Genomic DNA, 20,673 nt, shown 5'->3' on the forward strand with positions numbered 1-20,673 from the left:
GATAGGTGGCTGAACGGTGTGTGTATGCTTTGAGAGTCCAGCTGTTGGGTACAATTCACAGCTTTGCTACGTACTAACTCTCTGGCCTACAGGAAATGAATGATCTAAACCTGTTCCTTCAAATGTGCATAATCATAATTCTACACAGGGTTGTGGAGATTAAAATAAATTATGCATGTAAAGAACTTTGTCTCACAGTTGGCACATGGTGAATGCTTAGAAATATTAGCTGTTATTACTCTTATTAGCATAACAATAAATGGCTTTAAGCGTACAGCCCATTTTTAAAAAAAATTTAAAGGTGAATCATTGCAACACGTAGGAATTATGATTGTACTGACTGCCATAGGTTTGGGGGTGCCAGTACTTTCCTAATGATTGTAACTCAGCTGCTACTATTCATAACAGTATGAAGAGTATAAAAAACAGAAGCTTCTACATCTACTTTTAGAATGCTTATACTTCACCATGATACAATAGCCGGTTGGTTGTATTATGCACCATGTCTTATTAAAGCATCATTATTTTGCACAGTTTGAAATGTTTATAAATTCTAGGTAAGCGTTCTTAAAGCAGATGTCTTTCCTTCTAGGGTGCCACCAAGAGTCTCAAAAGGGGTGCTCATATTTTTAAAGATCTTTAATAGGGTTGAGACCATGAGGCAGCACAGCCCCCAAGTTTTACGCATTTTCACTCGACTGCTCTAGAGGAAGAAACAGCATAATTTTTGAGGCAAAAAAATAAGGCACTGAGATCTGCCCTTGAGTCAGTTTCCCAAAGAGAAGTCCGTCCGCGCAGAGGGAGGGCGCGCGGGCCACAGAAGGACTTAGGTCCTGTTCAGACAAGGCTGGAGGTTCAGAACGCACTTTCAGCTTTTCTCTGAACTTGAACATCATCTGGGGCCGCCTACTCGGCGGCCTCTGGTAAACACCAGTCTGAGGCTGATGCGGAAGGGCGGCGGGTTCCGCAGGTGACGGCTCCAGGGGGCCGGAGCCGCGGCTGGGGTCCCGCTGGGCGCGCGCGTGCACACGCGCAGCAGATTGTTTTGAACTTGAGCAACGCCTCCTGTTTTCCTTCCACTCTGTTTCTGTTTGTCCAGAGCTGGCCTTTTCTGGCAGGAAGTGCCTGCCATTTAAGGAGGGCAAGCAATTCCCGACAGCCTCCCCCTCCCCCCGCCCTCGCCTCCGCCCGGCTACTTTGCTTCCATCCCATTGGCCTGGGGATCAGCAGGGGCTTATCCCTGCGATGGTTCGCATTTTAAAAATGTCTTCTTTTGTCAGCTTGAGATTTTCCAGAATTTAAAAGCGGAAAGGCACAGAGGAGTACAAGGAAGCTATTAAAGATAGATTAAATAAACTCTACTGGGAGCAAGTGTGTGTTTAAGAGAGAATCTGTAACTTTCGCAAGGGAAGTTTTGGTGATTGCTTATTATTTTAACAAAGAGAGAGAGAGAGAGAGGGAGAGAGTGTTTTCCTCCTGAACTGGAGAAGCAGATGTTTAAAGGAGAAGGGCAGGAAGCAGCTCTGACAAATGAAAGGATTTTTGATTGAATTCATGAGCTAAAGTTTCCTGCCAGTAATTCATTCAACCCTAGGCTACATAAAAGAAAAACCCACATAATTGAATTTTAATCGCCTAAGTTTTTAACATACAGCCAGAACAGGCAAGTGGAGCCGCCACAGGTAAAACTGAAATAATGCTGTAAACTGATATTAGAGGATTATTTATTGGTAGTTTTAAAAAAATTATGATACCCTTGGCTTCATACTGCTCATCCTTTGTGGGCGCGCGTGTACCGGAGGCTGTTACTTATTGTCTAAGTTAAAATTCTTCGGGCAGGTTTTTTTTTTAAATATATATATTTTTTTCTTTAAGCTGTTTTGTGAGCAGGTGCAGATGGTTTTCAATGAACTGAGCCAATTGAAATGTTCTGTTTCGGCCTGCAGAAACTGAAGTTTGTTTGTTTGATTTTTTTTTTTTTAAAAAGGAACAGCCGCATTTTGTGCTGTATCTATAATTCAGCTGGAAAATATTTTCCCCATTTTGTGATGAAAGCTGCCACTTCTGTTTCTTTCTCTTAATGAATTTGGTTTGTTTACAGCCTTAAGGAAATCTTGTCACTAAAATCCACCCTCAGCACGCCTCCAGTATTTTTCAGTTGGATGATTTCACAACCTGGACCATTGCAAAACAAGGGTAAATGGGCTTTTAAAAAATCCCTAGAGATTTTGCAGAACTTTTTTTCCTTTCTTTTTTCTTTACAGGGTACTCGAGTAAACAGTTTCCGAAAAACACTGTCTGTTGTACCTTTTCACAAATATAATATGAAACAAGTTATTTTTTGTAATCAAGTCTTATAATTTTAAACCAAGCAACAGAAAATGGGGAGTCAGTGCCTCCTAAAAACTCTTGGTTTGGTGCTTGCATTCTTGAGTTTTCTGGCAAAACAAAGTAAAGGGAGAATTAACTCCTTTGGAGTTGGAGTCCATCATAGTAATGGACTGCAGCTTTCTGCTCAGTCACACTCACTTGAGTTCAATGGCAAGGCCATGAACCTAGGAACCACAGCCAAAAGCTAGAGTTGCGCTAATGGGCTGCACCCTGAACTAAAGAGCACCCAAATATCAATGTTGTAACTCAACCAAAATATGTCCAAAAATAGACCTAATGAACTAGTGGACACCAGCATAATACTTATATATTTTCCAAAATGATTGAACTAAGCAAATTCTAGAACTTTCAAAAATTCTACAGACTTAATTTGAAATAAACCAAGAGCCCACTGGTTTGGATCTGTACCCAGGTGGTGTTTGTGAGATGCCAGCAGGGTATGAAGTATTTGGATCCTGCTCAGTAGACCTTCACCATGATGACTGCCCCAAGGATACTGACTGAGGCAGCAAGTGTTATGGGGGAATACCTGTTACGTGGTCAGAAGGAGAAACAAACCGCAAAGGACGGCGTTTCTCACTCTCAGCACTGTTGAGAGTTGGGACTGGATAATTCCCTTTTGTGTGGGCCTGCCCTTCGCATTGGAAGATGTCTAGCAGCACTTCTGAACTCAGCCTGTTGCCAATAGATTAACTGGTGTCCAGGTTCTTGTCCCATCCCGGAAAGAATTCAGAGACAAGATGCGGAGGCTAAAAAAGTAAAGTGAGGATTTATTAAAGGATGGACAGTACACTCTCAAGGGGAGAGCGGGCAGGCTCAGGTGAGCAGCAGTGCCGTGCCGAGTTGCTTTGGCAAGTTGGTTACATAGGGTGTAAAAATGGAGGGGCGGAATGGTCACTGGGGAGGGAAAGGTTTGGGTTTGTATTTCCTGGTTTTCATCCTATCTCCACCTTCCCAAAGGGAGGAGGGACTTTTGTCTTTATTTAGTCTGGATCAGAAGTGTAATGGTGTCGGTGCATGATGGGTACTTCTAATCTGCAAGGCTAATTTTATTGAAATGAGGGCATAATAAGAAAAGGTTACATTCGGACACTGGAGGTTCTTGCCTTTTCTCACCCTTGCTGGCCTTCAAGCTGTTCATTACCCCCAAAAGTGTGACCACTTATGAGCCCAGAGTCTCCTGCTTTTCTTTCTCTGCTCAGGGACCCCTGGTGCTTACATGATGTATAGTTCCCTGCATTTGGCCTGTGTGCCTCCTTTCTGCCCAATTCCTGCCATTTGGCCAGTGTCCCCCTTTCTCTGCTCATATCTAGCTATCTGCCTGCCCTAACAAACCCTCTATGTGCCAGTAGGCCTCCCTTCTCCAGTTACAACAATCAAAAATGTCCCAGGTGTTGCCTCGTGTTTGGGGCGGGGGCAAAATCACCTCCTATTAAGAACCACTGCAGTAGTCATCAGCATGGTTTCAAAAAGGTTTTCCAGTAGATATTGGAAAGAAAAGCTGTACATTTATCTTCCCAGAAGGATCACCTGGTAGATTATAAGTCCTGTAAGTCTTCATTTAAGAGTCAGTTTCTCTATTAAAGCAAGAAGCCCTTTCTGTTGGAAAGGCCATGCATGGTATTATCTCGAGGCAGACCTAAGGAAAACACTGTAAGTTCTAATAGATATTTACAAGCACACACTTTTATAGAAATTTCACTTCCCACCAGTTTAGGGTGTTGGTGAAACGATGATTCCAGAATCTTCTGACCACACTGCAATCAGTGTTTATTTTCATATTCTGAAAAAAAAAGTTGAAGAAATATTTCAACCCATTTGAGTTTACTAGTATTTCTAGTTCACAGCATAGGGAGATGCTGTTTGATTCCGGCTGCCTACGTACCCTCCAGTGAATTATTATGTATTAGAGTGTTATTTCAGGAGAATTAGACATCTTAATTATAACTTTTTTTTTTTAGTTTGTGTTTATATAGTGTATGCCTTTCAAATGAAATTTATAGTTAGTCTGCGCATCAATGAGAGTTTTCATTTTTATATATTATAACAGTACCTTTCCCTTGGCAGTTTTCATTTGGTAGGAAGACTCATTTGTACATCAGAGCATTATTTGGAACAGTGGGTTTTGCCAAGATTATAATGTGGTAATTGCATTTAAAATTGAGCCGTGCCAAAGCATTGCAAAAATAATAATAAGTCCACTAAATATATAACACTGACACAGACAGTTCATCAGCTTTTCCTAATACTGTGAGATACAAAGCAAATTTTCTATTTTTTGTCTGGGAGGAAAACATGGGGAAAGAATAATCACAGTATGAAATTGAACAGCTAATCGAGTTTTCCAAATGGTTTATTTTAATGGTGATTTAGCATTCTAAGGCACAGACCCTTGGCTTTTGTTTAGCTTTTGTCTTTAATGTTGATTGTAAATCAAGCTGCTCTATTGCAACAAAGAAAAAAAGTTACTGGTTAATATTTCCTGCACTGTAACTGATGAAGACGGCTATGAAGCTTATAATAACAAGGAAGACTCCCTTAATCTCAATTGATCACCACGACCGCTCTGTTCGGAATCAGTCGTTTTCCTGTTTTACCAGTGAGAAAACTGCAGCTCAGAAATGTGAAGGACATGACATGAGCCTAGCTGCGGGAGGGGTCAGGGAGTGAGGAATACGCATATCTGAGAATTCACAGATACACCGCTGAATGTCATTCTGCTCTATAATGTCACCACCATCATCCTCTAAAACATAGGTGCTATTATTCTGTTTTCTTAGGATAAAAAAGACTCCAAGTGGAAACTCTTTAAGTGGATAGCTCATAAATGGTAGCCCTAGAATTTTGCAAACCAGGATTTGTGACTTTGGTTTTTTCTTGATTTCTCTTGTACCTTGAATTAAAAAATATAGAAGAAACTCAGGGTGTATCAGTTCACACGTATTAATATCTGAGCTCTAAACAATGAAAAGTATAATCTCATTATGTATGGCCTCACTTTTTAGGAAAACCCAAACTTTGAAAGTTCTTGATTTTTTTTGTCCCAGGATTCTGCCTTATTTTGCAATTGGCCAAAACATCCAGAGTGTTTGCATCACTCTGTTCTGGGCTTCCTGTAGAGAGGTGCCCCAGAGACGCAATAACAGCAGCAGTGACACCCTCCAATAGGAGTCAGCACCTCTTCACTGCCATCTCCTCTACCGCCATCACCCAGGAGAAGGAAGAAAATTCACCCCAGTGAGCTGCTGTCTAGAGCCTGTTCTGTCTCCTTCCGATGCATTCAATCATCCAACCCTGACCCTATCTGCCAGCCATTTAGAGGACAGCCGAGCATCCCCTTTACGGCAGTCAGAAGGACTGGGCCATTCCATTTCAGTGTGCTCAGCGTGGGAGCTTGAGTACTGAGTAAACCAGTTATGCTGATCTTAAAGATGCTGGCGTGATTTACACCTTTTGTTGCAGCTGTGGTTGTGTCCATCTGTCACTCCTGGCTGGCCAGTCCGTGCCTCTTAGGTCTAGTCCTGGTGTCACATGCTGTTTCTGACTTGGACCTGAGCCACGATACTTCTTCATTCTTTGTTTTCTTCACAGATTCCTGAAGCCCAAAGTTGCTTCTTATTCCTTTGGACAATGACCCTTCAACACATCCCTAGTTAAATTCCTTCTGACTTCGTTCAGTTTCCCCAAAAAGCATCCATCAACTGTATTCCATCAGTGATTCAGGACCCCATTTTGTGAGCAAGTCCTTTACCTGACTGGCTCTGTTCATACTTAGATACTTGAAGAAGTCACATTGCTTGACCTACCTCTTCTAGTAACTTCTGGCTAGTCGGCAGACAAATACTGTCACTTACATGTAGAGTCTAAAAAACTAAACTTAAAGAAATGGAGACTAGATTGGTGGTTGCCAGGGGCTGGGGAGGGGAGAGAAATGAATGAGGATGGTCAAAAGGCACAAACTTCCAGTTATGAGATGAGTAAGTTCTGGAGATCTGATGCACAGCTTGGTGATTCTAGTTAACAACACTGTAAGGCATATTGAAAGTTACTAAGAGAGGAAATCCTAAATGTTCTCACCACACACACACACCAAAAATGGTCACTACTGAGGTGATGGGTGGATTAGCTAACCTTATTGTGGTAATAATTTTGCAGTATAGACTTATATCAGATTATCCCATTGTACACCTGAAACACACACAATGTTATGTGTCCGTTATATCTCAATAAAGCTGGAAAAAAAAAGCATTAGCAAACACACTTCAACATCTATCTAAAATGGAAGTTTTGTTGACAGCAGTAATAGCTGCAGTGACACCAAACATGGGTTAACATCAAAAAAGAGTCACCCAGAAGCTGAACTTAAACTTCTTGGGGCTGGGACGGGGGGAGGTGGAGCAGTGACAGCCACAGCGTTCCTCGAGACAGCCAGGCTTGAACTCACAATGGCTATTTCATTCAAAATTGGGTTCTTTCTCTCCAGTCTCCCAAATTATTTCCAGAGGTTAGCCCCATACAGAAAAAAATAAACCTTCTCTCACTTGGAAGTAAAGAACGTGCTATTTGAGTTGAAGCGTAGCACGAGTCTTCCGTGGCTCAGTTCTGTTGTGTGTCTGACGAGCTTCATGTTGCTCCTCTCCTTTATACAAACCCAGCACTGGTTTCATATGTGAGGTGTCCTCGCGTGAAAAGCTAAAGTCACACTTTAGCAGGGGAGGCTATAGGTTAGCAGTAGAGCGAGTGCTTTGCATGCATGAAGTCCTGGGTCGATCCCCACTACCTCCATGAAAAAATAAAAGTAAATAGGGGGGAAGGTATAGCTCAAGTGGTAGAGTGCATGTGTGCTTGAGGTCCTGGGTTCAATCCCCAGTTACCTTCTCCAAAAATAAAATAAAACATAGTTATTACCCCCCCCACCAATTTAAAATAAAATGATACAATAATAAACAAACAAACAAAACAAACAAATAAAATATTTTAAAAAGTAAATAAGTAAATTAAAAAATAAAGGTATATACCTACCCTCTGAAAAAAAAAAAAAGAAAAACAAACAAAAAAGAGTCCAACAAACAAACTTTAGGCTTGTGTAAGTAACAGTTTTTATTGTCTCCTCCATCTTCATGAAACAACTCAAGCCCTGTCCTCATGCCTTGTCCTCAGAGCTGGGTCTTCCAGGTCTAATTCTCTTGAGCGCACAGCTGGCACGGAGTATGCAGAAGCTCCTCTGGTTACTTTAACCACTTAAGTACAAATTCGGTGGAATGGAAAGCATTAGGCTGTGTCCAGACAAGCGGAACAAAGGAGAATATTGAGCAATTTTCCAAATTTATCAGTGTAGAAAGTCAGCTCAATTGATGTTTCTAGTTGAAAACAGATGTTTGAGTTGTCAGGATGCATCCAAACAAAGGGTTTGTTGAAATAAACATTAGCTTAGCAGTTTCCTTTCTTTGCAGAAGCATTCTAAACAGTGGGCAGGTATTCTCGGTGGAAATCTGTGAGCCTTGAGAAACGGGGTACGCTGTAAAACAATGATGTCGTTTGCCAAATGGGTTCTATACATAGCCAGACTCAGTACGTGAGTATTATATTAATGAATGAAAGAACAAATAGTTGGGCGAGGGTATAGCTCAGCGGTATTGCGTGTGTTTAGCATGCACAAGGTCCTGGGTTCAATCCCCGGTACCTCTGTCAAAATATAAATAAATAAACCGATTACCACCCCTACCCCAAATAAAGGGATCATCTCAGTCCTTAAAAAAAAAAAAAGAAAGAAAGAAAGGTGTAAAAAAAATAAAAAGGAATGAATTGTCAAGTTTTGTAACCTTTTTGGCCTGTACTTGATCATTTAAATTCCATCTTCTTACTCTGAGTCAGTTCTGTATATATCCTTCCTTGTTTACTTAGCTCTTCTTTTACATATTTAGATATTCTACCCTGCAAGTAATGACTGAAACAGTCCCTTTCACTTGACCCTGACAATCATAGATATTTATTAAAATTATCCCATTTGGGGGATTCCACTGTACGCTTACTGCTGTTTCTGATATAAAAGTTTGATCGGTAGTTGCACACAAGACAACTGGCAAGCTGTGTAACCTTTTAAGTGATGTGAAAACTGCTGCTATGGATTGAAAAAAAAATATATATATATGTATTGGATGTTTACCATGTGCCTAACGGTTTACAAGGTAGTATGGAAAACAGCTTTATCCGTGGGGAGCTGACAATCTAATTGGAAAAAGACAAGCGACTCACATGAAACAGTTATAAAGAAGAAATGAAATGTATGATGTGGTACAGGCTGTTGGAGCTAAGGATAATAAGGTGTTAATTGTGTGGGATAGACGGTAAACCTCAAAGGAGTTAAGGACGGTGGAAATCAACATGGGCTGAGGTCATCTAGGAAGACTCTCAAAACAAACCAACAGTATTTATAAGCCCCTTCTATGTTCAGAGCATTGTGAGGGCTAGGGAGAAGTGTGATCACAGAGATGGGACTTAAGTGGGATCTGAGAGGATGAGAAAAATACTGACTGGCCAGGAGGAGAAGGTAAAGTAAAATACAGAACGCCGGGGGGAGGGGCGGGGGCAAGGGAGCGCACAGCTCGGATAATCAGCTTAATGTTGCAGTTCCTCCTTTGAAACTCCTTAGACTGATGCAGATATGCCAGCTTGGGTTTTTTAATCCATTTTGGCTCATGCTTGGTCTGCAAAATATTAGCATCCAGTTCAGAGGTTTGTCTGTAAGAGGGAAAAGCAGATAGTGCTGTTCTTGGGGATTTGGGAAGATGATCTAGCAGAATGACAGACGGTATGCACTAGGGTCCTTTCCTTGCAAAGAAAGGCAGTATGGAGAACAAAGGGGCCAGCCAGACTCTGCAGTGTGTGGTAAATGCAGAAAGCTCAGCACACCTGAGCAGATGTGCACGAGACTCTGGTAACCAAGTTCCGAATGTTGTTTGTAGGGTTGGTTCTCTTTGGGTTTGTAAAAGCTCGCAGGGGGCCCCATTTGTTGGGTACTTCTTTCTGGTTTGAAATACAGTGTTCTATGTGAGTGAACGTTCATTATACTTTCTAAATTCCGTATACGCTGGTCTCCCATGCTGTGGGAGACCAAGGACCAATCATTTCTGGTTCAGAGATGCCGTGATACCTCCAAACACCTTTATTTTCCAGGCAGAAAAGAAATGAGAGGAAAGTGTTTATTTTAAAGACAACAGGCTTGTTGGTTTTAAAATCATAGCCATTGGCATTGAGATCTAGTGCATTTTCTGCCCTCTGTTTAAAGTGCTTTACATGGTTTTGGTTTTAGAGTCACACAATATCTCAAGTATTTTGTCCTGTCAAGACAGCAATTGCACAAGATCCTTTGGTTGTTGGGGAGAGTTTGGAAGAGAGGAAGCTATTCTTGCTCTACCATCATTTCATTAAGTTTGTAGCCCTATATCAAGTGTCTAGAGAGAAATTGTGTAATGTCGACTGTGCCCGGAGCACCCAAGCTGTGAGAGTGCACAGCCCCGCTCCGACTGAAACAAAGAAGTTTTGCTTTTGTCATCAACTCAAAGTGCTTTCTGGGTGTGAGGACTCCTGGGAATCCCGGAGCTGCAGCAGAGATAGGGCGCTCACTTACCGAAAGCGTGACAGAAAAGAGCATTCATTTCTGGCGCGCGCAGGGCAGCGCATCTGTTCTAGGAAAGTGTGGGCCAGATGTGCTGCCTTGTCTGAAACAGATTTTACTGCTGTTTACGTTCGCTTTCCAGCTCTAATCTGCAGCTTTCTGGCATGTCCGTGATACGGTAGCAAGGGGGGATTGCTGGGTTGTTAAATGCTTGAAATGATGTGAACCATTTCCCTGTAAACTGGGGTTTTGGAGAAAGACTTCTTTTTAGATTGATTTGGATTTCTGTAAAATGCCATATGATGGGGAAAGAAAGGTCTTACCCCCTCGGAACAGAGAAGTTTTAGAGGGGATTTGTAAGGAATAGATGATCACCTGGGCCAGCCCTCCTTTTATAGATAAGAAGTCAACCCTGAGGGAAGCGATTACTTGCCCAAGGTCGTAAAGCAGTTTATTGGCAGAGTGGAGTCTGAAAGTCAGGTATCTGACTCTTAGTCTAAAGGAGTGATGCCAGTTCCCCCAGATCAGGAGCCAGCAAACTTTGTTCTGTAAAAGGCCAGAGAGCAAATATTTCAGGCTTCGTGAGCCATATCATTACTGTCAGAACTACCCAACCCGTAAACCCTGTACCCAAAAGTAGCCATAGATAATATGTAAACAAGAGTGTGTCTGTGTTGCAATAAAACTTTATTTACAAAAGCAGTCGGTGGGCCTCATTTGGCCCTCAGGCCATAGCTTGCTGACCTCTGCTCTAGATCTTAAGGAGGAAAATAAGCATGAAGGTCTCCTTGGGAGCTTCTTTATGAGCTGCATCCGAATTTGATCTGTCGTGGAGAATGTCAATTTCTCAAAGGTCCGGAGGGTGCTATTAGTTAGATAAAATTGCTCTGACTCAGGCAAAACTGACTCTTTTTATAGCTTTCCTGAGAAAAGGTTGTTTATGAGAATTTCAAAGTGTTGAAGAGTCATTCTTCAGGATTGTCCTTATGTCACTATTGTTCCACTTAAACGTGGAAAATTGATATTTTCACATGCCTTTCAGAAGTTAAAATACACTCTCAACAGAGGTCTTCTATGATCAACTGCTGGATTTTGTTAACTTGCATAATCTCTTAAACATCTCAGTGTATATCTCTTTTTCGGAAACAGGATTCCAAAGAGTTTTTTTTTTTTTTCCAGTTTAGCAGCCATTAAGAAATGAAAATGAATTCGTTTATCTAAAACATACCTCTATTTCTAAGTAAAATTTCTCTTGGGACAAAGAAATCTTGAAGTTTCTTCACTTTGTACGGGTGTGCAGACATTTGTATGTATATATGTGTGTGTGTGTGAGAGACAGACAGAGGAACAGAGACAGATCTTTAGAAGGCAAATCAGAGAGATTACCTACATCCATAATGATAGCCTGATTTTGCTAAGTGAATTGAGTCAGACAGAGAAAGACAAATACTGTATGATATCACTTATATGTGTAAGCTAAAAATTCCAACAGACTAGCGAATATAACAAAAAAGAAACAGACTTGCAGATACAGAGAACAAACTTGTGGTTACTGGTGGGGAGAGGGAAGGAGGGAGGGCCAGTATAGGGGTAGGGAGTTAAGAGGTACAAACTATCAGGTATAAAATAAGCTATGAGGATATATTGTACAACACGGAGAATACAATCAATATGTTATAGTAACTGTAAATGGACTATAAACTTTACAAATTATAAACCACTATGGGGGAGGGGATAGCTCAGGGGTAGAGTGTGTGCTTAGCATGCACGGGGTCCTAGGTTCAATCCCCAGTACCTCCATTAATAAACCAACCAACCAACTTACTTACTTACCTCCCCACAAGGAAACAAAATTATGAATCACTATATTGTACATCTGGAACTTTTATAATATTGTACATCAGTTATACTTCCATTTAAAACAAACAAACAAAACACAATAGCTGGCCTGCAATGAAAACCATCTTTCCATGGAAACTGCTTGGTGGGTTCAGGATCCTATGACATCCTGGAGTCGGGTGAACGCACCCTGACTAAGGCAGACCTGGGGGGTTCCTCTATTCCATACCCATACTTGAGTGACAAGCGACCCTTCAGGGACTATGTTGTTTTTGCTGGTCTCAATCCGGAGACAAGACTTAACTGGTGGCTGGGTAGATGCACAGAGTGGGATGAGGCGATGTTGACTGAGGCACGGAAAGGGGAAAGCGGCTTCAGTTCTGATTTGGAGCCCCCGCCTGCAGCGTGCCATCTGAGCAGGCGCAGTGGGCGCCTTACTTCCTTCCTGCCTCCCCGCATCCCTCTTTCCCCCTTCCTCCTCTTCATTCCTCTTCACTGATCTTCACTTTCCTCTTTTCCTACCACGGAACACTGATGTGGCAGAAGAACAGAGGTCAAGATTTGAATTCTTTTTTTATTTCCTTCTCCATGTAGTTATTATAAAGGATAGAGGAACACACATGCCTATCTCAGTTTTTCCCACTATAAAGGTTACATTTTTCAAAAATAATAGTTTTAGCTCTGTGCAAAGATTATTTGGAGAATAATTAAAAGAGAGTTATCTATTTAAAAGTTCCTTTTATTGGAACTTTAATTACCTTAACACCTCACTCATTTCCTGTGGCCGGGTTAGTCTCTAAAGCAAATTTGGGATAATAAATAACTTTAAGATTCAAACTTGCTTTTCTTTTGGTGATGGATATTTTTTTTCCTTTTCCGTTGGCTTTCAAACTTCCTTTAAATATTCTCATTGCACAAATGACAGCATTAAAAAAAAAAACTAGCCTTTAAAAGCAAATAATTAAAAGGTTAAGATCCTTCTTCTGAAACTAGGCACATAATAGGATGTTGAGTTTCATTCTGTTTTGTTTTGTTTTATGAGTGCTTATCGTTTGAAGCTTAAAGAAGACATATCAATCTCCAGGTTTTATTCTGAAGACAGTAAAGAGATGGCATGTTGGCCAACCTGCTGTTCTAATACGCTAATAATGTGAGCCAGCATTCCGGCTGGACCCATGTCCTCCTGTTAGAATTTCCCTTCCCCCTCTTTCCACCCACCTACCTCCTACCCAGACCTCAAGTCCCTCTCTTAAGACCATAGGCCTTTAGGAATCTCTCTTTGGATAATCGCCTACCACAATGATCCTTACTCTTCTGGAATTTAAGTTTGTGCCAAACAGTTCCTCACTTAATTATATGTTACCTTGGATCACTCTCTAGTGGTTTACAGCATAGTGTTAAGCGCATAATCTGTGCAGCCATTTGAAGAAAAGGCGAATGGCTCATGGGGAGCCAGAGATGTGATGCCTAGGGAAGGCCAGAAGCACCCACGGGGAGGGGTCATCTTGGAGGATTTGCTAAAATCTGGCTCTGGCCCTCAGACTCACGAGCACAATGTCAGAAATGTCAAGATATCACGTGTTACTCTGTCGACTAGAGGCAGACTCACCTCACCTGATTCACGGGGGCTGCTTAGAACGCCCGTCTGTTCGTTTTCAGCATGACAACTGGTATAACTAGACACTCAGGTCCTCAGGCGAAGGCATCCTCTACCTCTCAGTAAGCTTTGTGGGTTCAGTTATAACCCTCAGAACTCTTGGTGAGCATGGAATCCATGCAAGAGTGGTTAGTCAAGTTATTTGAATGTTCAGAGGATTAGAACAAGGAGATTGGTGAGATATTTTAGCCAGAAGGATATACCTGCTCACAGAGCTGGGTAGGTGGTGTCCGTGGTGGAATAAGCTTGGACACTAGGCAGTGCCTGTACGAATGAATACTTTGTGACTCTCTCAATGAGCAGCCAAACTTCTTTCCTTCTGGTAAATTTTTTCTTAAGATCTTAAATAGAGCTGGTTAGTTTCCAGTCAAGCCTTAGTCTCTTACCTTTGATTTCTTTTTTTAAATCTCTGCTCTGCTCTGTTGTATGTAGGGAAATCTCATTTCTGTCATTTCTGATACCTCAGGGTATGTCTCATTGTTGCCTTCTTCTACTTCCTACAGTAGCTACCATGATATGTTGAGTAATTATCTCCCAGCTCCAGTACAAACTTCCTAATGGCCTAGACTGCACAAGCATTTATTTATTCAGCATTTAAGAAACAAGCATATTTGGTATCTACTATGTTCCAGCATTTTTGAAGTTAATGGGGATACAGAGATAGATAACACACAGTGCCTTTCCTTCTCTATTTGAAAGACAGGCGTGTAAAACAGGTACAGTGGAGTGTTTTGGGTGCTATGCTGAGAATAGGGGTGGGGCCTGAAAGAGGAAATGATTGATTTTACTTGCGGGAATCAGGAGAGTTTTCACTGAGAGAGAAATACATTGATTAAAATCCCTTATATATGCAATTTTTGATTACAGATTGTCTTGGATATCAATTCAGATTACTGAAGTCTTGACCTCTTTCTCATTCCTGTCCATTCACTTGTCATTAAATACTCATGCCTAGTCTAAGTTTGGAATGAAAGTCACAAGACACATCTTTCACTCTTTCCTGATGTACTAAACATGGATGTGTAGCTCAGGAGCTGAGCATTTGGTGATCTCATGTGACCATGAGAACATTAAATAAGGAAGGAAGTGCAGAAGTGAGTGTGATGATCTTTTTCAAAGCCCCTCTCTGGGTAGAGAGGTAGGGCTTTAATTAGCCAGGCAGGCATCACATCTATTCTGCAGACACTGCAACATATTAAGCTTAGTGTCAGCTTGTTACCTGACAGCCATCCTCAAAGAGATACCTGGATGAAGTCAGAGAACCTGGGGCCTCCACAGGTCTCAGATTGGCCAAGACAGAATCAACAGAATCTGATGCTGGCAGTCTTGAAAATCAGAAAATCCACGAGACACTTGCCCCTCTGTGCTTTTTAGCAAATAGCTTAACATCTCTGTGTATTCATTTACCCATTTGGAAGAAAGAGAGCTCGTATAATCTAGTCTTAATCTCTGCATGTAGGATGCCATACGATGAATGAGATGCAGTCCTGTTCTTCCAACATTTTAGCTACTTCAGTCTCCTAAATTGAAAAGAAATATGCGTAACTCATTAAAAGAACAATGTGTGTATATCTTTAAGAGAGCATTAAGTGAAATAATGCGTTTAAACTGAGACTCAATATATACAAGTTTCTATAAATACATGTATTTGAAAGGATATAAATCTTTGAAAGAATATGTTAATGCATTTTGATGTATTTTTGTAAACTGGAAATTTTTGCACAAATGTTGTGATCATATGCATATTCTAAATAGCACAAGATTTTCTTTCTAAAAATGGGACCAAAGGACAGTCATATGGTAGAAAATCTTTCATTAAGACCCAATTTCATTAAAAACGTTTATTAAAGCTGTTTCAATTTTCACATTTTCCTATTGAGGATAACAATTTTGAAAACTTGCCAAGTGCCGATAAGAATAACATTTGCACCCTAAGAATACTACTTTCCTATTTAAGAAAAGGTTTCTCTGAATCGAGGATACCAAAATACAGCAAGTAAATTTGTGTGTTCCATATCCACACCGACCTTTCTGCCTTTGCTCTCTGTCTGTGATTCTGCAAGGTGGAACGTTATATGAAAGTAAATACCAAGTAACTCTAATTCTTGGCAGCCCAAAGATTCCACAGTTTCTCCAAAAATTGAACTAAATGCCCCAAATCATTTAAAATTTCTGGCATAGCAGATTCTATGTTTTTCCTGGTCTAATGGAATGAAGTACTCTTTCAGGTTTTTAGTCTCTGTTGGTTTAAAGAAAACATTTGTGAATTCTTAAGTGTGTTAGTCAATTCATATGTATTGGTCTCTTGTTCAAGGCATCATGGTAGGTGCTGTGGGGGTAATGCAAATGGAAGTCCATATTCCATATGGAAGATGCTTACAGTGTAGTCAGAAAGACTAGAGCCATGGTGGGAGATGCTTTATGACAGGACTCACAAGGCATTATCGGATAAAGGAGTGTCAGGTAGAGCGTGGTGACCTCTGAAGGATGCCTGTGGCTTCTGGGGTTGCGGGAAGGCCTCCTGGAGGAAGAGGTGGGACCCCTGTAGGATCTTCCCAACTGCTTCCAAAAGAAAATTAATTAGGAAACACTCAGAGGTGTAATTGCTCTTTCTAGGAAATGGTGGCAGTTTGATTCTTCTAAGTATTTAACAACATTTTCAGTTTCATGTTGTTTTCTTTTTGCTGTTCATAGATTCTTGGTGGTTTGGGGCTGGATTTGTGTTTTTCTCCTCTCTTGATTTATCTGAGAAATTCTGGCACCAGCCAGGTTTGGGATGTTTTTGTTCAGACATTCTTGAGTTATTTGGTAAGAAGTAAAGTCTTTGTTGCATTTTTCTGCTTAGAAACTGCTTTTTCTTTGTCTTTGTTTAAGTCCCAAACTCAGTAAAAAGCTCTTTATTTTTATAGAGTGTTCTGCAAAGCAATATCTTGGGAGGTGAGAGAAGAGAAAACACTTTTTTTTTTCCCCCAACAGGAAGTAGCCATATTTTCAGAAAATATTTAATACATTCAAAAGATATCAGAAACAATCTTACAGGAGAATGCAGGCACATGGTTACATAAAAGAGAGCCCAGAGCTTTCCATGCCCATATCAGCAGGCCTCAAAATTGCTTGTGAACGACGGGAAACCATGGCCGTGTGCCAGCCAGAAGCAGCATCACCAGAATGGAATTCACAGTTACACTGTTAAGACTTATAAATACAGTGAGGGTCCGGGAGCCAGGACCTTCGGGCAAATCAGGCTTGTCTGGTCTGGTCTGGTCCGGCTGACTGAGCAAGCGAGCACTCTTTGCAGGAGGCCTTCCTTAGCATCAGTGACTAAACTCGTTTGTCCCCAAAGCTAAAATGTCCCAAGGGGCAGGGGGACAGTAGCCATCCATTTTCTTGCTAGACACTGTCCTAGTTGGGGCAGGAAGTCATCCTGGGAGGAATGTCAGGGGACCTGTGGTTGGTCTGGGGACAGTGTTTGGAAATCACTGGACAGTGGAATCATTTTTGAGAGTGAATTCATCTCCCTTCAGAGAAACTATGGTGAATCCTTGGAACCGGCTGCTGTCGTACAAGATCAAAGTAAGAGAAATCAAAGAACTGTATCTAGAAAGACTTGTAGGAAACCAGAGTGCGGCCCAGTGATGGCCGGAGGGGTAGGGGAGTGGAAATGGGGTGGGGTGGGCTGGGTGGGTGCATTAGCTGATGCGGCTGGGAGGGGGCCAGGCATCAAAGGTGACAGGAAACCAAAAATGGCCAAGACTAGGCTGTCCAGAAGCTCAGCAGCTTTCCTCAGACAGAGGCAGAGCCAGAGACCGTTATGACAACAACAGCAACAACAAAAATAATAATAATAAGCATGTGTGCGCTGCCAGGTCGCAAGCTAAGGACATCGTGTGCATTTGCTCGTTTAAACTCTTGACAGCCACGTGGGGAGACTACTATTATTATCTGCCCTGTACCCATGAGGAAACTGAATCTTAGAGAGGAAAAACGCATGCCAGAGGTCACATAACTGGATAGTGAGAATTTGGGCTGTACCCAAATATGTTTAACTTCAGAGCTCAAGCTCTGAGCACACCCTCAACTGCTCATTCGTTTATTGATTCATATATTCACATCTGTGTTACACACCTGCACGTGCCAGGCAGTAGAGAAGAAGAAAAGAGACCCCCCTACCCTGCTGTAGTGCAGGAAATTTACAGTCATGTGTTCATGAACTAATGATGTAAATATATATATGAACTGGAATGGGTAATAGTAAGGAAAGGTGATGGGGCAAAGAGTGCCTAGGTACTAGGGTGAGCAAATCCTTGCTATTAAGGGAACCATGAGCCATGAAAAACAGTGTTAAGGAGAAGGGTTGCGTGCTAAGAAAATGCGAGATTATCTTGGGAGGTCAAGGAGTGCTTCCCTGAGAAAGAGACACATGCTTTCAGATCCAAGGATTAAAGGCTGAAATCGAGGCAGAGAGGAGAACGCGCTGAGTCAAGACTCACAGGTACCAGAGCCCTGAGGCTGCCAAGAGCTTGGCTCATCCCTGAGGCTGTGAATACTTGCTGACAGATAATGTAAACCACCCTTCTGTTTCAGCTTCTCCAATAGACCCCAGCATTTCTTACTGTTTCCCAGATGAATCGATATGAAGATACTCTCCCAGCTCTTTATGCCTTTTTTAACTTGCTTGTTTTCTGCTAATTTTATCTGACATGGCTTTCAAGGTCTTAAGGAAACCAGGGTCGCATCTGTCAGTGTGTGTGGTGTTACAGTTTCTACGTTTACATGCGTTGGGTACTTAATAAATGCATTTTTTTATGATAAAGAGAAAGAGGAGGTAGCGAATGTCAATTCAGAGAATAATAGAATTTAGTTGCTTTTACCTGATATGCTCAATTAGAAATTGACATTGCCTGTTTAAAAAAAAAAGCAGGAAAAAATCTCATCTTTATAGATTATGTGAGCTCAGAAATAGATTCATTTTTAATTTTTGCTAAGTGAAGCTTTTTAATATTTCTTGAAACTCAATGGGAAATTTTCCAAATTAATGCTCAGCAGTTTGGCATGTGTGTGGCGGGGGGAGATCTTTCCCCTAAAGCAGCTTTTCCAGGGAACAGATTAGTATTAATTAGGGGCTGTTTTACTAATGGAATATTTTCCCTGCCATTGATGTCACTGTCCTTCATCCCTGAGGATGGCGTTAGTGACAGTGACTGTTTGTATGTGTCATAGACTACGGGCAGACAGACCGTTTCACAAAACTCCATTTGTCACACATCCCGAGACAAGTGTCCTTGGTTTGAAAGACTGAAGCTGTTTGTCAGGCTGGGCATTATTTGGGGCCCTACCTGCTAAAATCATAATTGGCCCAGAGCCTTTTCTTAAATTCCACCCGTCTTCTTTCTCCATTACACAAAATAATTCTCAAATAACTTTTCACACAATTAGATAGGGGACTTCAGATTGACATCAGTCTTTTATCATCCGTGCAGAGTAAGACAGTGGAGAACCCTGGAATTTGAAGCCTTTAAAAAGATGCACCCTATCTGTTTTGTCTTTGTCTTTCCAAGGCTTAGACTAGTGACTGCCTGTGAGCAGACAATTTATTAAGCATTTATTAAATAACTAGTTGACAGAATGAATGACAGTCACGTCCACTGCAGTGAGGGAAAGGTGGGTTCCAGACCATGACTTTTGGTAACTGCCTCCCATTGTCTTGTCACTTTCAGAAATTAATGATCATCAGTTTAAAACTGTGAATATCTACAGTGAGAATGCTCATAATTTTTCTATAATATCTATATCAGTTATCTATTCTGACTAATGAATTGCCTCAAAACGTAGCGGCTTAAAACAGCTAACGTTTATTATCACACAGTTTCTGAGAGTCAAGAATCTGGGAGCACCTTAGCTGGATGGTTCTGGCTCATGCAGCTCATGAGGCTGCAGCCACGCTGGCTGCTGGGGTTGCAGTCATCTGAAAGCTCGAGCAGGGCTGGAGGGTCTGCTTCTAAGCCCACTCACGTGGCTGTTGGCAGGAGACCCCACCACGTGGGCCTTTCCACAGAGCAGCTAGAAAAGTCCTCACGACATGGCTGCTGACTTCCCCATTAGTGACTGATTCACGAGAGATCGTTTATATGATTGAATTTCCCACATTACATACTATCACTTCCACTGTATTCTGTTTCTTAGAATAGAACTGAGTCACTAAGTCACAACTACATGCAAGGGTAGGGTAATTAGGTTGTACCTTGGAAGGGAAGAGTCTCAAAGAATTTGTGGGACATTTGAAACTGAAATATCTAAATATTGAAATTCTTCCAATATATTAACATATATTGCATGTTTTTTTAAGTGATACAATAAATCACAATGTTCCATTTGTCAATAAGAAGTGCTTTCAGACAAAGTGCTTTTCCTAGAAATCCACAAACTGCTTTAACATTTAAGTAATGCCATTTAAAGAACAACAAATTTCATAATCATGGGAACAAGGATCATCAGTTACTAGAAGAATCCAAACAATGGCCTTTATTTTATTTTATTATTTTCTTTTTATCCCTCTGAAGTAGATTTTAACAAATTCAAATTTTAAAAAATTAAGAGCATCTACCCTGTACCAAGTACTGTGTTACATGCAGCGGGAAGGAAACAGCATATGTGCAAAAGGTGAAAAAGACACAGTCTATCCCAGAGAAGGGGACGGTGGGGCAGAAATGATGGACGCATACACAGAACCTGACAAAATACCAAGCTCACTGAAATGAGTTCTCTAGTTAAGTTACAAACAGTGCTATGGGAACACAAGGAGAAGAAAGGTCATTGAAATTGGAAAATGAGAAGACTTCTTGCGAGAAATGCCACTTGAACCAGCCCTCGGAAGTCGAGAGGCCATCCGAACAGATGAACTCGTGGTGATAAAGACATAGATGTAGGAGAGTATAGGTCTCCTGGCAGAATGGTCATGGGCTGGGAGGAAGGCTGGAATTCAAGGCCAGAAGGACCAACTGGAGCAGCTGAATGTCATGAGAAGGTACACCCTAGGCAGTGGAGAGCTGTGAAAGTGTTTTTTGGTAGAATTTTTTTAAATTATGTAAGTTCCAGGTGTACAGAGTTGTAACTGGACATCATTGTACACTACAAAGTGATTACAGCCACAAGCCTAGTTACCTTCCAT

The 20,673-nt window shown here is 41.3% G+C and overlaps 1 protein-coding gene across 2 annotated transcripts in view; it reads left to right on the top strand.

Annotated features, from left to right (window-relative positions):
* MAML2 (mastermind like transcriptional coactivator 2) overlaps nt 1–20,673 on the top strand; it is a 343,366-nt gene that overhangs the window by 89,771 nt on the left and 232,922 nt on the right. Inside the window, exon 1 of one of the 2 annotated variants that reach the window (XM_072968936.1) lies at nt 8,620–8,941. The exons of the other annotated variant lie outside the window; for it this stretch is intronic. Coding sequence (XP_072825037.1) covers nt 8,909–8,941 — 33 coding nt within the window. The 5' untranslated portion in view covers nt 8,620–8,908. Of the gene's footprint in view, nt 1–8,619; nt 8,942–20,673 lie in introns of those variants that run through there. 2 annotated transcript variants of the gene reach the window in all.

This window comes from Vicugna pacos, chromosome 10, assembly GCF_048564905.1.
Source record: "Vicugna pacos chromosome 10, VicPac4, whole genome shotgun sequence".
NCBI lineage: Eukaryota > Metazoa > Chordata > Mammalia > Artiodactyla > Camelidae > Vicugna > Vicugna pacos.